This window comes from Myripristis murdjan, chromosome 4 (assembly GCF_902150065.1).
Source record: "Myripristis murdjan chromosome 4, fMyrMur1.1, whole genome shotgun sequence".
Lineage (NCBI taxonomy): Eukaryota > Metazoa > Chordata > Actinopteri > Holocentriformes > Holocentridae > Myripristis > Myripristis murdjan.
Genome location: NC_043983.1, coordinates 9,319,707 through 9,339,370, shown reverse-complemented (window position 1 = coordinate 9,339,370; position 19,664 = coordinate 9,319,707). Strand labels below are relative to the sequence as shown.

At 42.0% G+C, this 19,664-nt stretch overlaps 1 protein-coding gene across 1 annotated transcript; it reads right to left on the bottom strand.

Annotated features, from left to right (window-relative positions):
• Positions 1 to 343: 343 nt before the first annotated feature.
• LOC115357932 (cytochrome P450 2J2-like) lies at positions 344 to 19,484 on the bottom strand. Its single transcript, XM_030049693.1, has 9 exons — positions 19,278 to 19,484; positions 18,812 to 18,974; positions 5,002 to 5,151; positions 4,737 to 4,897; positions 4,357 to 4,533; positions 3,962 to 4,103; positions 1,039 to 1,226; positions 786 to 927; positions 344 to 525 (listed from the first exon to the last, which is right to left on the bottom strand). The coding sequence occupies exons 1-9, from the start codon at positions 19,482 to 19,484 to the stop codon at positions 344 to 346; spliced, it is 1,512 nt and encodes a 503-aa protein (XP_029905553.1).
• Between the last annotated feature and the right edge of the window lie 180 nt (positions 19,485 to 19,664).

Here is a 19,664-nt window from a genome sequence, read left to right as displayed (position 1 = left end):
TGATGTATGATGTATGTCTATGTGATATTTCAGGTTTTTTCTTTTTAATAAATTTGCAAAAATTTCTATAATTCTGTTTTCACTGTCATTATGGCATATAGCATAGAATAGATTAACGAGAAAAAATGATTTTTTTTTTTTTTTTTTTGGTCTGCATTGTTCTCATAGTTAAACATCATATGAGGTGTTCACATTTTTTGAGGTTGACACAGTTTTAGTCTTGCAGACAAAGATTTTTAAGCTCCAGTGCTTCGGTGACCTTCACCAGCCCTCCCTGCATAGTAAAGTTCTCCAAAACCCAACAATAATCTGTATGGTCGTTGCTTCTTGGATTCCTTTTCCACTACTCTCGACGCAGGGTGGCACAGATTTCATAGGGAGCTGGTGCCAGAGTGATCCCAAAGCAGTAGTCAAGTACAGGCTTCATGCCAGCAGGCATGGAGAAGGTGAACTGCTGCATGAAGGAGGTGAAGAAGAGGAAAATCTCCATCCTAGCCAGATTCTCCCCCAGACACACCCGTTTACCTGTGAAAGAAAAACATTCTCTCTTGTTGAAATGAGAAATAAATCAAATGGTTCTTTGACACCATCACACTGATCAATGATAAAACTGTGGTTTCAATTCTCATCAGGTGTTTACAGGATGTAGAAATAGTTGTTATGACAAGTGCTGTGATAACAAAAGCTGGCAAACCGCTGGCATCACCACTGTGCCAACTGCAATACCTTAGACATGAACAATAAATAAAATGAATGAATGAGTGAATAATTTCGTTGCTCCTCACCAGCAGAGAAAGGGATGAAAGCAGCTCGCTTCACAAACTTGCCCTCCTCATTTAGAAAGTGTCCTGGGTTAAAGGTGTATGGTGTCTCCCATTCCCTCTTGTCAAACAGCACCGAAGTCAGATTGGGAATTATTACAACACCCTGATGATCAGATTTCAATCAACACTGATTCAAATACAAAATGGTATATGAAGTGTGGTATGCTAATCCTTAATCATGCGTATGTCTATAGAACACTGCCTGAGTAGTGACCTTTGGGACGGTGTAGTCTCCCAGCTGGATGTTCTTGTTGGTGCTGTGAGGCAGGCTGAGAGGAACTATGTTGCCAATCCTCTGGACCTCATGGATGACAGCGTCAGTGTAAGGAAGATTAGCACGGTCCATCATGGATGGCTGTCTGGACTGTCCAATCACTCTGTCTATCTCCGCCTGGACCTTTTCTATCAAACAGAACAAGAACAGATAAGACATGCTTCATCAAGAAGGCTTCAGGGTACATAACACAGACTTTCAATTAGATTTTCAGCATTAAAGTTGTTTTTTGAAAGTTATATTTTGCTGCACAGAATGAGTTCATTCAGATGTCCACATCACTTGCACCATTTAGGTCAGCACAGAAACAAAAAAACTTCCTATGATCTGTTGAAAGTTTTTCAGCCCGTCACCAGAGTTCAGTGCCTCAGTGATCCAAACACAGACTTTAAACACAAAAGAACTGAAGAGAGATTTTATCCTTTTCCAGTGCTGATCGTGGGCTGCAGAATTTCTGAACAATCGCTCAATGAGTACATTTACATGCACACCATATTCCTGTATTATTTGGAATATCCGCAATATTCCGGTTGCGCACCAGAATATTGTGCCATTTAAACACCTTAATCGGAAAATGCCCTGTACCGGAATATTCAGTTCCATCTGCGCATGCTCGATACACAAGGAATCCTGGGGCGCCGTTGTTGCTGTGGTTACTGCAAGCGGGGAGAACGACATGGCGAACAGCAGCAAGAGTCTGCATTTTTGGAGTGAGGAGGAGACTGCAGTCTGCCTTCAGCTAATGAAAGACTTAAATATCATTGAGTATAACGATGGGAGAAATACTGAAATAGCGAGAGCTTCTTCTTCCAGTGTTGCCAACGCTACAGTAAGGAAAGTAGCTATTGGCTGTCCTAAAAGTAGCTAGAAGTCGCCAAATGACATCATTGCCTAATTTGCATAATTGGCAATTTGCACGTGATTGTAATGGACGCTGTAGGAGAGGAATAGCATCGTAGGAGAGACAAAAAGTGAGTAAAAAACCATAGACATAGAAAGAGGCTAGATTGGCCCCTCCCCCTTTTTTCACGGCAGACTTGGCGGCCATCTTGAAGCGGTCGACCGCCCAAATACAGAGTGGGACTCGGTGACAACAATAAAGCAACGTCGATGGAAAATACCTCAACAATGCCTACGATTGTAAAAACCGGCGTACTGCACAATCCAGGCAACAGGGAATCACCTTTCACAGGTAAGACACATGTTTAGTTTAATTTGGTCATTAAAACTTACCCATAGACATCTATAACGTTACTACTAGCCCCGAAGTGACTGGAGTCTCTTTTCTTGCCCTTGTCGCCCTCAAAAGAAAATATTTTAGAGCCACGGATGAGTCTGTGCTCTGTTGCGAACACTTCAAGCCAGAGGATTTCGACAGGACCGGTCAGACTGTCCGGCTTAGATCTGATGTGATACCATCCGTTTTCAACTTCCCAGCTCATCTTCAAACAGTAGGTGTATCATTTAGGCTTTTTGTATTCTGTATATCAAATATACTTATGTCTATAATATAAACACAAAGGTCTATTTGGCTTCATTCACATTGGCAATTTCAACCTGGGGTCACAGACCTGCCATTTCACACAAGCATTTATGGGTTAAACTTCAAACACAGGTTGAGTCAACCCTAGTAACATTAGATGTAACAGTCACATCTACATTTTTTTTTTTTTTTATGAATGTCAGAAAAAAGTCAAAGCAGCCAGGACCTCTGCTACTTCAAGGAGAGCTGAAGAGAGCCTGCCAGTGGACCTCTGTCAGGATGCTCCTGTTGAACCAGAGGTGAGCGTGCCAGTGGATCTCTTGTCTCTCTGTCAGGATGCTCTTGATGAACCTGAACCCTCGCCTAAGCCATGGCCCAAGCATGCAAACATGTCAGGGGTGGAGAAGGTGAGAAGGATACGTGAGCCGGGCCAGGGTTATGTTCCTCCCGATTTTTGTTGTAAAATTTAGTTTCAAAATGCTCATATCTGATTTCAGAGGACAGTAGCCTATTAAAAAAGAGAAAATGTTACCTTGTGCTCATAGCCATGCTGTAGCCTACTCTGGTTGCTTCCCTTTTAATGATGCGCGCACATATGAACTAGGCTATTTGTACTGAACAAGGTGAGAGATTTGCATGCCTGCCTTAACCTGTTGTGAGTATTTGTACTTGATATATGTCCTAATCAGCTGTAAGCATCATGGCCTTGATCAATTGAAATCCTATCTCACTTGCTGTACACACCCACACTGCACACATGCACACTGCCTTCATTGAAACATGCTAGAATATGTGTCCCTGCCACAAACATTCTCATATTCATGGTGCTGGCAGTTGGATAGTCGCTTTTGACAAAAAAAAGTCGCCATGGGGAGTTGGAAAGTCGCCAGATTTAGTGAGAAAGTCGCCAAGTTGGCAACACTGTCTTCTTCTTCTTCTTCTTCTTCTTCTTCTTCTTCTTCTTCTTCTTCTTCTTCTTCTTCCTCTTCTTCTTCTGTATTTCCGGCAGACCAGACGCCTATACGCGTACTGCTGCCCCCCGCGGCTGAGTGTCGCATTACGTAAGCGAGTGGAATACGCCGAAACATGGGAACATTCCAAGTTAACATGTAAACGGAATATTCCAGTTGCTGCAGCACAGTTACCTTAACCAGAATATTGACCCGAATCGGAAAATGATGTGCATGTAAACGTAGTCACTGATGCTGGACTGACATGGTTGAAGGGTGACTGCCCAAAACTATCAACAAGATTTAAATGGATGTGATGGGTATGGATTTAAAGATTACAAAAAAGCTTAGTTTTTACACACTCAGAATTAAATTAACAAATACTAGTTTGTGATGCATGCCATCAAACAGGCCTTTTCAGTTTCCCCACCCTGAATCTCGGGGTACTTTGCCATGTAGAGGAAGGCCCAGCGCAGGGTGGTGGATGTGGTTTCGGAGCCAGCAATAAACAGATCCAAGGTACACATCACCAGGTTCTCCTCATTGAAAGTGGACTCAGCATCTCCCTTTCTCTGGGTATACATACAAATATGTACATGTTCGTAACATACTGGAAAAATACTTAGATGTCGATACTATGCCAAATATACTGTATAGTCAAGCCAATGCAGTAACAGCATTGCTGATGGTAACTGTGGATTTGCCTTTCAAATCAGTGTGGAAAAACCTCTTGATCCTTACTTGAAAACTTTATTTTCACTCATGCTGCACAAAATGTTTAATTTCACATTGAGACAGTAACTGAGGCTTTCTGCTGTCACTCACCGTTTGAATCTCTGTCAGGTAGCAGTCGATGTAGTCTCTCGGCTCTGCAGGGTTCCAGTCCTTTTTGTGTTCTTTAATCTCTGATTGTATCATTTCAATCGTTTCACGCCAGAACTGCTGGACAGTATGATGTGGTCCCGGCAAACGTCTCATCAGCAAAGGGAAGGAGTTGTAGAGCTGCAAAGTTGAGTATTAACAACATAATGATGAGAAATTTCAGAAAAGAAGGATCAACATGGTTCTCATTTATTTGTGGTAACCTGCTTAACAGTCACAGTTGTTCTATCCATTTATAAATCACCTCTCATGCATCTTGCACATTTTGCAAATGTGCAATACTGTCCAGTCATCTTGAACTGGTTCAAGTGTGTTTTACTTGCCTGCGCCCAAATAGAAGCTTCAATCTGAAGAGCGCTGTCAAATCTCTTAATGAGTTTTATGAACCACTCATCCTCATACTCAAAGCGATGACCAAAAACAAGGGAGCAGATGATGTTGGACACAGCATTGTTGATGATTAAGTGGGGATTAAAGGGTTTGCCTGGACAGGTAAACAAACAATTTTATGTAAATGGTGTGTTTGTTCATTATAAAAGAAACACTGTTTTTCCCTTCTTTTTTTTTCTTTTTTTTTTTTTTTGTTACCTTTCAGGTCAGCGATGTTTTTACCAGAATATGTAAATTCATCCAGAATGGCATGTTCCAGGGATTTCCTGCCAACTCCAAAGTATTTGAGGGTCGAAAGTGCAAAGCGCCTTTGCTGCTTCCATAAATGTCCATTACTGAAAACTAAACCTGATGGGAAACATACAGGGATTGAACAAACTTGTCAAAAGTACATAAAAGCTTATAGGATAAGTGTAATGTATGCACATCCCTTAGTGGGTGCTGTATTGAGGCAGAATCAAAGTTATGGAGGAAAGTCTGCATAATATGTTTTATTCTTATGTTTTACTAACCCAACTTGGGACCTTTGACAGTTTACATTCTATGAAAGGAAAACACACTCATTTATACTCTTGTTTTTTGTTTGAACACACCTGATCCATCACAGTAACAGTATAAACTGGCATTGTGGTAGCTATGGTTTGTTATCAGGTCGATGATTGAGGTGCACCACTGGCTTGGTTCATGTCAGAAGAATGCATGTAGTAGGTAAGTAAGTCAGTAAAATGTATTTAGTATAAAACCTTTCACAGAGCAAATGTCACAAAGTGCTTCACAAGAGTAAAATAAAAACTCAAAACATAAAATTACAAACCCGACACTTTATGAGGCAAAAGAAAAGCCTGTTTAAATAAATGAGTCATTTGTTGCTTTTTAAAAGCTTCAACAGAGACAGCAGATTTCAAAAGATTCAGAAGACAGAAGATTTCTAAGATTAGACCGTAGTGCTGAGGAAAGGGACTCAATACACTGAGACACCTTGGGAGTTATAGGCCTACTGTCTATAGCAACAATAAGACCCTCAGTCTTGTCTGTGTTTGGCTGCAAAAAGTTGGTAGACATCCAATCAGACAGTTGTACAAGACAGACAGTTTGTTGGTTGTATCAGGCTTGAATGAAACATTGGCGATAGCTGAATGTCGTCAGCGTAACAGTGATAGGAATTACCTTTAAACTTGCCTTTGATATGACCTAAGGTTGCAATATACAAAGCAAATAATCTAGGACCCAAGACTGAACCATGGGGCACACCACAAGAAAGACTCGCAGTTTCAGACATGTAGGGGCCAAGAGACAGAAAAAAATGAAACATAGGAGAAGCAGTCCAGGGTGCTCCCAGAGACACCTACCCAATGCCTAAGCCTTTCAATCAGATGTGATCTACAGTACCAATAACTGTGCAAAGATGCAGTGGCACTAAAACAGAGCATTCACCCACCTCAAAAGACATCATTGTGGCAATGGGGACTCTGAGAAGAGCTGTTTCAGTGGAATGCTTCTGACAAAACATGGTTGGAATTTAGCTAAAATACTGCATGCAGTCAAGACACAGTGAGCTGTTTGGCAACAGATTTCTCCAAAATGTTTGAGATAAATGGCAGCTTAGAAATTGGCCCAAAAATTTGGGGGAGAAACACTGTTGGAGACTGATGTACAAGTTGGATAAGTGTGTACAAGGGAGTAAAGGAAAGGATCATTTTCGCCCTAACATCTTATCTACAAAGAAAAAGAGAGTAGGATTGGTGGAAAGGGTTTCATAAGTTTGTGCTTGAGGGTGTTACTAAAGAATCACTAGAGTTATGAGCTCACCAGAGTTGAAATGGTTCATTGTCTGGGGAGAATGAGTGCACTCTCCAGATTTAACGGCAGTCTGCCCGAAGCATTAAGAGAAACCAAGAAACCTTGGCCTCAGGATGGTGCTACAGGAAAGGCTGTAGTTTCATCAGAATCAACAGGAATCTTACTTTGGAGAGTGTGAATGCACTTACCAAATATCATGGCAATCCACTGATTAGATTTAGAGGTATCTTGTAAGCAGCCTCAACATTTGTCTGAGGGTGGCGCCTCAGGAAAAGACATGAGCTCACCAGAGTTAACGAGCTTCATTTTGTAAGGACTATGAATGTGCCATCCAAATTCCATGGTAATTGGCTTAATGTATTTTGGGATACCTTATCTTGATATAAAGTACTGAATAGACCAATGGAAATGCTGGTCAACATTTTTGACATAATCATGATGGTTTGCCTTTATTAAAGTGTATATTGTTCATTACTGCTCTGGTTTATATAACTTTGTTTTCTATATTTTTTATACTATTTTTTGTTTTTGTACTATGTTGTCTTATATTTTGATTGATATATTTATATTATTGTGATGGCCTATATCTTTAATCAGGGGTCTTCAACGTTTTTCAAGTCAAGAACCCCCAAACTGATCGAGTGATGGAACAGGGACCAGGAGCGTCGGATTCACTTAAGAAGTGCACCCCATCCATGCCCCTATATTACATACATGCATACAAAAATATATATTAAGTAGAACGCAATATTAAAACCACTGCAAAGTCAATCAAGCTGCCGCTGTCAAAAATATAGTTATTGACATCGGCGGATTATAAAGCGCACACAATTACTGCCAATCAGTTATCTGAGACATACATTCACCTGCCTTTCTGCAGGATTTACAGCACAGGAGTTCCCAAAGACAAAATCACAACAATAAACCACCTGTATCTCAACAACACAGGATTTACAGCTCCAGTGCAGTCTGCAAGACTAACAACAATACATTATAAACACCGCCCGCTCGTATCACACACCATTAAACCTCCAAGCACAACTAAGTCTGAAAAGCCTAAAAAGCACAACCGAGCATAACATAGGGAGACTTTATAACCAGAGAGAGCGAAAGAGAGAGAGAGAGAGAGAGAAAGAGAGAGAGAGAGAGAGAGAGAGAGAGAGAGAGTTGTTAGCTTTTACCTTTTTGTTATGTGCAGTGATGTGGAGCCTGTGCTGCTCATCCAGCGCTGTGCATGCCCGGCTCTTACCAAAGGTGTTCCAGGCGATCTGAGAGTGGATGTGTCGCAATAACCGTCTTTCACCCATACGTTGCTGCTACCCGCTGAGAAAAGTAGACTCGGAAAGCACAGCAACTTGCTAGCTTAACTACATCCACACAACCCAGTCGTTCTTTTTGTACCATTCCATTTGAAAAGTCCTCACAATTTTTGTCCCTTCCTTTGGATTACATCCTTGAGGTCAGGTCTTGGTTTCCCAGTTAATATTACATTTTTTTCCTCAAATATCAAATTAGAAAGTCTTTTCATATGGGAAATCTCCATCTTCACTGCTAGCCTAAGCACTGCGTGCCGGTGACAACAGCATTGCGAGACCTTTTTCAGGCGGGATCTCCATCTCCCTTTTGTTTGTGTTTTCCTTAACCCTTTAAGTGGTTTAAATTGATTTAAAAAAATAATAAATTATTTGGTTAAATTAGAAGTTGTTTGCCGTCTGTGTTATGTTTTCGGTCTCCGGGAAAGAGCCTTTGGTTGGTGAGGCCGTAACATATTGGGGGCTTGTCTAAACATTTTGCCACACTGACGTGTGTTTGAAGGCTTGTTTCAACGTGGTGAGTGCGGGTGAGTGCCGGGTTTGTTTCGCCTCAGTGTTGTAACTATGCATTTTGCTTTAGTGCAGTTACTTGTGACTGCAAACTGTGTCATTGTAACTTTCTTTGTCTCTCCAAGTGTTAATTGATGCATAGTTGACACTGTGGGGTGTTGCATTGATACTTTGTATCATTTGATAGTGCCTACGTTGTGTGTGCTTGAAGTTTTACGCACACGGGTGTTGGACGCCACAGATTGTGCGCTGCTGTCTTGTATTGGTAAAATTTTTTTGTGTGTGGGTTTTTGGGGCTGTGTTTGTATCGGGCCGTGGTCGACTTATCCTTTTGGTTCTGTGGTTGATCTTGGTTTCTGATGGAGTTCAATCTTGAAGAGTTTGCTGCGCAGCCTAGCCATGACAAATACCATCGTTGCATGAAGGAAAATTTGATTGTCAGTGCTGAGCATTTTGGTGTCACTGTGTCTAAGAATTTGAAGAAACAAGTGATAAAATCTGAGTTATGGTCTGTGCTGTCTGAGAGAGGGGTTTTGCCTTGTGATCGTGGTATGCCCAAAATGACTTCACCTGCTGGGAAGCAAAGTCCAGAAGACCAGCTCCGACTTAAGGAGCTGGAAGTTGAATTGCACCGCTTAGACATAAAAGAGAAGGAGCTCAATCATGAATTGGAGTTGCGTAAAATGGAGGAAGAAACTAAAAGGCAGCTTCGTTTGAAGGAGATGGAGTTGTATCAGTTTGATGTGAACAAATGCATTCGTCTGATTCCTCAATTTTGCGAGGAAGATGTTGATAAATACTTTATTTTGTGTGAGCGTGTTGCAAATACATTAAAATGGCCCAAGAAAGTCTGTCCTTTGCTTCTCCAGTGCATGAAGCTCAGGATGCGTATGTGTCCTTGTCATCTGAGTTGAGTCTTGCCTACAACAATGTCAAGACTGCCATACTGAGGGTGTATGAATTGGTGCCTGAGGCATATCGGCAGAAATTTCTGTTTGCCAGATAAAATTGTTACTTACATCAATGAGCAGAAGGTGTCCAAGGTGTCTGACGCAGCCGTTCTTGCGGATGAATTTGTTCTCACACACAGGGATGCATTTGGAAAATTTCAGCCCTCCTCTGAGCGTAGTGTTCCTAAGCCTTTTGGTCTGCCGGCTAAGCCAAACTCTGATGTGGAAGTGAAGCTTAGTGGTAAAGAAGATGTGGGGGCTAAGGACAAGCCAGTTTGCTTTTATTGCAAGAAGCGTGGTCATACCATAAATAACTGTTTTGCTTTGAATAAAAAGGACAAGCTTGCTAAGGCAGTTAATCTATTGAAAACTGAAACATTGCCCAGTCAGCAAACTTTGCCCAGTCAGTCCGTTTCAGTCAAGCCAGATCTTGATGTGCATTCTCCTTTTATTATGAAAGGTTGTGTTTCTTTGACAGACAGAGATCCTAAGGTAGAAGGTGTTGATTTCATTCTGGGAAATGATTTGGCTAGAGGTAAAGTGCTGGTTAATCCTGAGGTGATTCCTGTTCCGCTTTCTGAGCACCCGGATGGGCTGGAGCAGAAATATCCACAGGTGTTTTCAGTTTGCGCTGTCACTCGCGCAATGTCAGAGAGACAGAAGAAGGGTTTGGCTGATGAGCAGCAGGAGTTAGACTTGGCTGATAGTTTTATGGCTAATTCTGGAGCCAAGTTCTGGTGTGCATATGTCATGGGAACAGCTTATTGCTGAGCAAAAACATGACCAGTCTTTAGCTCTTCTTCTTGATGCTGTTGTTTCAGAGGATGAAATGGAGAAAATGCCCACGGGAGATAACATGCTAATGCGAAAATGGACACCGCCACATGCTTCTGCAGAAGATGAGTGGAGTGTGGTAGAAAAAATTGTAGTTCCGCAGAAGTATCAGAATGACATCGTTCAATCGGCACATGATAATCCACTTGCTGGCCATCTTGGAGTTAATAAAACGTATGACCGCATTTTGTGTTGTTTTTTCTGGCCAGGGCTGAAAAGGGATGTGTGGCTGCACTGTAAGACATGCCATGTCTGTCAGGTTTCTGGGAAACCAGGTCAGAAAATCTCTCCATATCTGCTTTATCCTATTCCGGTTGTTAGGGAGCGGTTTGAGCGGGTAATTGTGGACTGTGTTGGTCCGTTCCCCCACACAAAGGCTGGAAATAAATTTCTTCTAACTGTTATGAAGCAACTTGATATCACTCACTATTGTTCCAGTGCATATCATCCAGAGAGTCAGGGGGCGATTGAACGCTTTCACCAGACGCTAAAGTCTATGCTGCGGACTTACTGCCTTGAGTCCTTGAGTCCAACAGGGAGTGGGATGAGGGGGTCTGTCTCCTCCTCTTTGCTACTCGTGAAGTGGTCCAGGAGTCCCTAGGCTTTAGTCCGGCGGAGCTCGTGTTCACACATACTGTACGAGGCCCCCTGAAACTTCTACAGGAAAAGTGGCTGGGTGATAGTAAACCACAAAACCTGCTTGATTACGTCTCTAAATTCCGTTTCAAGCTTCACCGCGCATGCGAGTTAGTAAAGCAAAACATGTCTGTTGCACAAGACAGGATGAAGAAGTGGTTTGATAGGGATGCCAAAAGCAGGAGTTTTGCTCCAGGAGATAAAGTGTTGGTGTTACTGCCTATTCCCGGTTCTGCTCTGCAGGCACGTTACAGCGGTCCCTATTTGATTCAGGAAAAAGTGAATGACCGGGACTACATAGTCGCCACTCCAGAGCGGAGGTGGCGAAGTAGATTATGTCATGTTAACATGCTCAAACCTTACCTGGATAGGGAGGTGGTTCCGCTGTCTCCTGTCAGTGAAAAGGGCAAGGCTGTGCTGTCGCTGTCCAGTGCTGAACTGATCAATAAGGCCCCGGCAGGGTTGTCGCTGTCCGGTGCTGATCTCACTTAGACGCAAGCGGCTTTAGCGCTGTCTGATGCTGAGCTGCTAGTTTAGGATGTTGTTGGCCCGTCCAATGCTGTGGTTCAAGGCAGGCTGAAAAATTCTGAAATTTTGGCCAAACTTGATGGGTGTTTTCCGCATTTCAGCGTGAGGATGTGGTCAGTTTAATTGAATCACACGTGTCTTTATTTTCAGATGTGCCAACTCGTACCCATGTGCAGGGGCGCCGTATATGGGGGAAAAGTTAGGACAATTCCAAGGGCCCTTGCCTGACAGAGGCCCTAAAAAATAGGTAAAAACTAATATAAAATTATTAAACCATCATCAAGTAAATAGATTTTTTTTTTTTTTTTTTCATGGGGCCCAGAATTCCTGGCGGCACTCCTGCCCATGTGTTGCTGCATGGCATCGATGTGGAAGGCTCTCTTCCGATAAAACAACATGCGTACTGAGTGAATCCAGATAAGTGCCTCAGGTTGCAGCAGCAGGTGAACTACATGCTACAGAATGGCATTGCAGAGCCTAGCTCTAGTTCTTGGAGTTCGCCGTGCCTTTTGGCTGTTAAATCCGATGGCTCAGACCGGTTTTGCAAGGATTTTCCTAAAGTGAATGAGGTCACGAAACCAGATTGCTATCCTCTCCCCCGAGTTGACGATTGTGTTGATCATGTTGGTAGTGCAGTCTATGTAGCAAAGCTTGACCTGTTAAAGGGATACTGGCAGGTGCCACTTACCTCTCGGGCAAGAGAGATTTCTGCATTTGTAACTCCTGACGCTTTCTTGCAGTATATACGGTGATGCCATTTGGCGTGTGTAACGCTCCTGCCACATTCAACGTTTGATAATACTGTCTTGTCGGGTGTGTCAGGCTGCGAGGCTTATCTGGATGACATTGGTGTATATTCAAGTTCATGGGATGTTCATATTGAGCAACTTCACATAGTGTTTGGGAGGCTGTGTGATGCCGATCTCACCCTCAATCTTGCAAAGTGTGAGTTTGGCCAGGTTACTGTGACATACTTGGGCAAGGTTGTAGGTCGGGGGCAAGTCAAGCCGGTGCACTCTAAGGTGGAGGCCATTCTGTTGTTCCCTGCTCCTGTCTCCCAACGTGAGCTGTGCCGTTTTTTTGGGGATGGCAGGTTACTACAGGAGTTTTTGCAAAAACTTCTCTACTGTTGCGGCTCCGCTCACTGACTTGTTGAGTCCCAAAACATGCTTTCATTGGTCTCAGAGTTGCGAGCATGCGTTCAGTTGCATCAAGGCTTTGTTGACTAATGCTCCAGTGCTTGCCGCGCCTGAGTTTGACCGACCATTCAAACTTTCTGTTGATGCGAGCGATGCGGGAGCGGGTGCTGTCCTCCTTCAGGATGGAGGTGATGGGGTGGAGCATCCGGTCTCGTATTTCTCAAAGAAGTTTAACCGGCATCAACGGGTGTACTCCACCATTGAAAAGGAGGCTCTTGCTCTTGTTTTGGCACTTCAACATTTTGAAGTTTATGTTGGCTCTACCAGTGTGCCTACCATTGTTTATACTGACCACAATCCTCTGGTATTCATTAATCAAATGCGGAACACAAATCAGAGACTTATGCGATGGGCACTCTTTCTGCAAGCCTTCAACATGGAGGTCAGACATGTTAAGGGCAGAGAAAATGTCCTTGCCAACACGTTGTCGCATTGTTATAATTGATGTGTGAATCACCTCCGTTGTACTCCTGTTATTCACCATCTTAGGGTGGCGTGTGGCATGGAGGTGCAATACTGCACACTGCCTGTGGGGATGTTTTTTGTGTTTCTCTCTCTCTCTCCCTCTTGTTCTCTCTCGAGCACTCTTCCTCTTTCTCCCTCGGCCTTCCTCTTGTAGGAAGAAGCACCTGGAGCCAATTACACTCAGGAGAGAAAAGGGGGGGACTATTTTAGTTTGTTATTTTAGTTTGGGATGGAGATTTCTGGCGGTCTACTTTTCGGGTTCTGTTTTGATTAGGTTGGGAACTTTTTTTTCTTTTTAGGGGGAATGAGCTGGGCGCGACGGCCCATGGCGTGGCTGGTCCAGCGAATTCCCTTCTTTTGTTCTTTTTGGCCGGGATCTCCATCTCCCTTTTGTTTGTGTTTTCCTTAACCCTTTAAGTGGTTTAAATTGATTAAAAACATAAATGATTTGGTTAAGTTAGAAGTTGTTTGGCGTCTGTGTTATGTTTTTGGTCTCCGGGAAAGAGCCTTTGGTTGGTGAGGCCGTAACACCGCCTCACCCCTACATGTGCTGGAACCCACATAAACTTTACCTGACCTCCCTGACTAACTGTTCTTGTGACTGACTGAAGTACTTGATAAAGTATGTCTTGACGACTGTTCGAATGAAAAGACCTTAAACTAGCTAGGACTGAGGATGAGTCAGAACAAATCAGCACCTTCTTTTGATTGCTTTTTTCCACCCACCTTAATGCAACCAACACCGCCAACATTTCCACTGTGTATACCCCTAACTTACTGGATGTTCTTCTATTTATCCCAATTCCTTTCTCTGGTACTGCCACCCCAAACCCTGTCACCTCTGTGTCTGGTTGTTTAGCACCGTCTGTGTATATCTGTGTGAAATCACTAGATTCTTTCATTACATGATACTTGAATGTATTCACCAAATCTGTTGTACCTTTTCCCTTCCTTTTCACCTCTAACAAGTACCAGTCCACCTCAGGCCATACAAGCTTCCATGGAGCCATCACTGGATAAACTACTGTTGGGCTTATCTTCATCTCAAATATTCCATATTCTTTTGCTATATCATTCCCTATTCTGGCAAAGTTATCCCTGTGGCTCCTCCCATTCTCCCAACACTCCTGCAATACTCCTTTCGTGGGGTGAAAATTGTTGTGTCCCTGCAAATTTTCCCAGTAATTAGTCATCAACTGCATCTTTCTTAGTTCTAGAGGCAATTCTCCCAATTCTACCTGTAAAGCAGGCACTGGTGAAGACTTGATAGCCCCACTACACACTCTCAAAGCCTTCGCCTGAATCACATCCAGTCTCCGTAGAACAGACTTAGCTGCTGACCCATACGCTATGCTGCTGTAATCCAGCACTGATCTTATCAAAGCTATGTACAGCTTCTTCAACGCTGAACATCCTGCCCCCCATTCCCTACCAGTCAAACATCTCATCACATTTATTACTTTTTTGCATTTTACTTCTATTTTCCTGATATGATCTGCCCATGTCAGTCAAAAATCAAATAGAACTCCCAAAAACTTGAACGTCCCAATCCTTTCTAATGCTTTCCCATACATACTCAACTTCATCCCTTCCTCAATCCTTTTCCTGGTGAAAAACACTGTTTGAGTTTTTTCCGCTGAGAACCTGCACCCCCAATCAAAACCCCATTCCACCACCTCATTAATTGCACTTTGGACTTTCCTGATTGCATGTTCTATGTTCCTTCCTCGTTTCCACAGGGCCCCATCATCAGCAAAAAGTGATCTCCCTATATCCATCGGCACTTTTGAAAATACATCATTTATCATGATGATAAAGAGCAACGGACTTATCACACTCCCTTGAGGTGTACCATTTTCAACTGTATACTCATTTGATAAATCTGACCCAATGCGTACCTGGATCTTCCTATCATATAGAAAGTCCTTTATCCAGTTAAAGACTCTCCCCCCACTACCCATCTTGTGTAGTTTGATTAGCAATCCCTCCTTCCACATCATGTCATAAGCTTTTTCAATATCAAAAAACACTGCTATAACTAATTCCTTATTTGCCTGAGCCTTCCTTATTTTAGTTTCTAACCTTATCACAGAGTCCATGGTATTCCTCCCCCTCCTAAATTCACTCTGGCAACTATCCAACAATCCCTTCCTCTCAAGTTCATACGACAATCTTTCTGTTACCATCCTCTCCATTATCTTACATATATTTGATGTTAATGCTATTGGTCTATAGCTAGTAGGTTTAGATGGATCCTTTCCCGGCTTCCTAATTGGAATCAATACTGCTTCTTTCCAAGCTCCTGGTAACCTCCCCTCCTCCCACACTCTGTTATAAAGATGCAGCAACTTCAATAACGCTCCTTCCCCTAAATGTGTTAACATAATGTAATAAACCTGAACCCACAGAGGTAGTGAAGCGCTGGTCCTAAATGATGCCCATTGAAGACAGCGTGAGAATAGACTATGCATGCGCATTGTTATCTTATTCACCGGTTTGGACATGTTTGCAGAAGCACGCAGTCAGTTCAAACAGGCAACAAAACACACAGCAATGAAACAATTTTATTGGTTGATGTACAGTACACTGTATGTCTATGGATATTCTCATTTATCCAGGTCATCGTTCTCTTTGGACAAATTAAATTGTAGGCAACTGGACTTGTATTTGTCTTAGGAAGACGTTTCGCCTCTTATCCAAAGGGCTTCATCAGTTCATGCGCATCGGCCTTTCTAGTACGCACTAGTCTGACAAAGACAGTGGGGTAAGGTCCAGGTATTTAACCTCTGGGGGAGTGTCCACCCAAATGCTTGTGGGTGTGTTCATGCAGGCACTGGTTTCACTGGACCATTGTTGTGGTCTGGTGAAGCGACAGTCGTCAGAGTGAAGTGAAACCCTGGTGAACGACGATCGTTGAGAGTCGTCTGAGGTTAATTTGTTGAACCTCCTGGGTACCGATGAAAGGGCAACATTATAGTACTATAACATATAGTACACTGTATGTATTTGAATTGTGTGACATCCTCTTTGATTGGACTATAAAATGTAAATATTCTACTTTTTCTCTTGTTTTATGTTTGTGTATTACGGAGCCGCGAAGGGGCAATACAGAGAAAAATAAAACACACCAGGCCACGTTTTACTACATTGTGCGCTTGAATGCAAACCAGATATATTTTGACTCGCTTTTTTTAATAAATCATTTTTGTATAAATGGCCCCATGGCCTAGTGACATATTTAGCTTGTAGGACTTGTTTAGTGCCACTGCCATGAATAAACATATCTGGAACTTTGCAAACAATACTGAACTATTAAAATAATTAAGAGATTCATGTTTTTATTTTAAACATACATGTAGTAGGGACATCCTCAAGCTATCTGTGGATGGCACACATACTCCCACATTAGTGAGATGTCTGACCCTGATGAGTCGCACACAACCTATCTAACCTTGGAAGGATGGAGGTTATCACGCAGAGGGTCATATCAGCCTCAGGCAGCAGTCTTGACCTCTATTTGTTTTTCAGGTAGGTGAGTGAGGAAAATCCACTTTCACAAAGATATGTTGTTGCAAAGGGCAAAAGGCTCATCATAGCTTCTGCTGCCAATTGTGGAAAGTTAAATTTGTGGGGGAAAAAAAATCGGGTAAAATTTAAAAAAAAAAAAAAAAAAAAAAAAAATATATATATATATATATATATATATATATATATAATTGTCCCTGTTGAAGACCTCCGTCTTTAATGATGCGTCTGATGATTGGCCAATGATCAGTATTCTGTCTCTGCCGATAGACTGTTGCTTTGATGGTTCAGTTGTGTTTGAACAGAAAGCAAGAGTATAAAATGGTCTTTTATCCTTTCATATAATTTAACTTGACAAAGTTTGCAAGTTGGGATCAAAATGTTCTTATGGAACCTCTAAAAAAGGGTGTACGAAGAACACGTTGTGCTTTCCTCTGGTGATATTATTTTATTTAACTTTCATTTTGTTTTATTATTTATCTTTTTAAGACAAACTGAAAAATAACATTGCAATTTATGGACAACTTTTTGGTACTAAGTCAATAAAGATTACTTGGAGGGTTTTGAAAATTCTTAATCCCCCTGTTACCTTCACATTTACTAATATCCACTCCTGATCAAAATCTTAAGACCAGTTGAGAAATTGCAAGAATTTACATTTTGCACTGTTGGATCTTAAAAAGGTTCTAAGTAGAGTTTCAAAATGCAGAAAGAAGAAATGGGAGTGAGACAAAGAAAAAAAAAAAAAAAAAAAATTGAGTAAGCAATTTATTGCAAACAACCATTAAACTGAAATAGGCTGTTCATCAGCTGATCAAAAGTTTAGGACCACTGCCTTTAAAAGCCCAAATCTTGGCAAAAATGTGGATTCAGTGTCATTTTCTGTCAGGTATCCACACTGTCATGACCTCCTGATGGCAAAGGCAAAAAAACTTTATGTCTTTGAACGCGGTCGGATTGCTGAGCTGCATAAGCAAGGCCCAACAACAAGGCCCTCACAGCGTGTCTTTGCTGCTGAGGTTGGACGCAGTAAGACATCATTTTTAACTTTTAAAAATTTCACCGGCTCTGAGCCAGAGGATCCAATTGGTTGTCCGTCAAGACACGGGACGATCCTCGGCCCAAATTAAGCTTGTCACTGGTGCCAACTGCAGTCCCATAACCATCAGACGGCATCTGTGAGAGAAGGGTTTTAAGAACAAAAAACGTCTCCAAAGGCCTCGTCTCCTTCAATGGCACAAAATTGCCTCTTTGGAGTTTGCACAAGAGCACCAAACATGGGACACTGAAAGGTGGAAGAAAGTTTTATTCTCTGATGAGAAAAAATGGAGATCCCACCTGAGATGACCTGAGATCCCACCATTTTTTTTTTTTTTGTCTCACTCCCATTTCTTCTTTTTGCATTTTGAAACTCTACTTAGAACCTTTTTAAGATCCAACAGTGCAAAATGTAAATTCTTGCAATTTCTCAGCTGGTCTTAAGATTTTGATCAGGAGTGTATTTAATCAACTGGGGTCTGTTTGACCCAGCAATTTAAACCACCAGAAAATTATTATAATAATAATTATTACCCAAGTTTATGTGTCAAGTACTTGATGTGTAGTTTTGACAACCTAAATAGCCATTTAAACAAAACATAACCTCCTCCACTCACCTCCCTTTATACATCAAAGTTCTTGTGGGAATCATGATTCTCCCTCCCAAATGTCACATTAACTATCACTGGATCTCACACTACTACATTGTGGTTCTGTTAGGTGAGGACCCTAAAGCAGAGGGAAGTTTGTGGAAGATTATAAATGCCATGTTTTTGTTCCTCAGTGTCATCCAAAACAACTAAAGCAAATGTGTATAAAATGTTGATATTTCTTATATGCTTTAAACAGCTAAAACAGCCTGAGGTCAAACAGACTCCAAAGAAACACTGATGACTAAAAAATGTGTCCAGGACATGGAAAATACATCAATGAGTTAATTTTATGTTTAACCACTCGTCCCCATTAAATTAGGAAAAGTCATTCAGTATGAAGTAAAAAGAAATGTTAGGTATTTCCAGGCAGTAAACACTGAATGGGGTCAAACTGACCTCAAAGGTAACAGGGGGGTTAGAAATTAAAACAACCACAAACTGTTATGTTGATTAGGAGACAGATCAGAGTAACATAGACTCACTCCTCAGTTTTCCTATAGATTGTATAGTCAGTGTTAAACAACCGAAACAGCTACAAAATGATAAGCCTGTCTCACCCAGGAAGCGGGAAACATCCATCTGAAGAGGAAGTATTGGACGGTCTGCCAGGCTGTCTCCCTGTGTTACCAGAGCCTCCTTCACGATCTGGAAACCATTCAACACCACCATCCATGTCTGTCCCATTCTCAGGCTGTACACATCTCCATATGTCTCTGTTAACTGTAAAGAGGTTTGAGACAGGAGCAACAGCATGAGTCTCACCTGTTGAGATATGGGCATGTGAATGGAGAGGAAACAAAAGTTCATGGTAAAAGTAGCTTCAGGTATACATGGTACAGACAGGAAAGGAAAAAGATCATCAAGAGGTGGTCTAAGATGTATTATCTGTCTAAGATAGATCTATATTAACATATATAAGAGGGATTGGATGGTTAATTAACAAAATCATGTCACATCAATCAATCAACAATCAACAGCTGTGACACAATTTGATAACTTTACATCTAGCCTGTGATGTTGTACCTGAGTCAGAGTCTTGTGGGCCCTGTTGAAGTCCACAGTAAATATGTTCCCCACAAACGGCAATGCCCAGGGTCCAGGAGGGAAGCTGCTGGGCCGACGGTTCTTGACATAATCTGCTATGAGGAGGAAGAGCACGGTGAAGAGGAGCAGACTCTGGATGTCCATCCAGTGAGCAATGGATCCAAAGACAGAGGACACCAAATCCATTTTGCAAACAAGGTCTCCTGTCTCCTGTATCCCTTTTGATGTGCTCTTCTGATATATGACCTGTGGTTACAACTTTTGCTGGACTTTGTCCACTGTTTGATGTTATTCATACATCAAACACTGTTAATCAGTTGCCATGTCCAAGATAAATAAGGCAGCATTTCAACAATGACAGTAAAG

What these genes read in the sequence shown, in the direction of transcription:
- LOC115357932 (XM_030049693.1), bottom strand. Translation starts at nt 19,484, where the DNA reads ATGGATTTGGTGTCCTCTGTCTTTGGATCCATTGCTCACTGGATGGAC. An exon ending in AAACATCGCTGACCTGAAAG is followed by an intron (nt 4,898 to 5,001) that starts GTAACAAAAAAA and finishes TTACCTGTCCAG; the next exon opens with GCAAACCCTTTAATCCCCAC. An exon ending in TTTCATCCCTTTCTCTGCTG is followed by an intron (nt 526 to 785) that starts GTGAGGAGCAAC and finishes TTTCTTTCACAG; the next exon opens with GTAAACGGGTGTGTCTGGGG.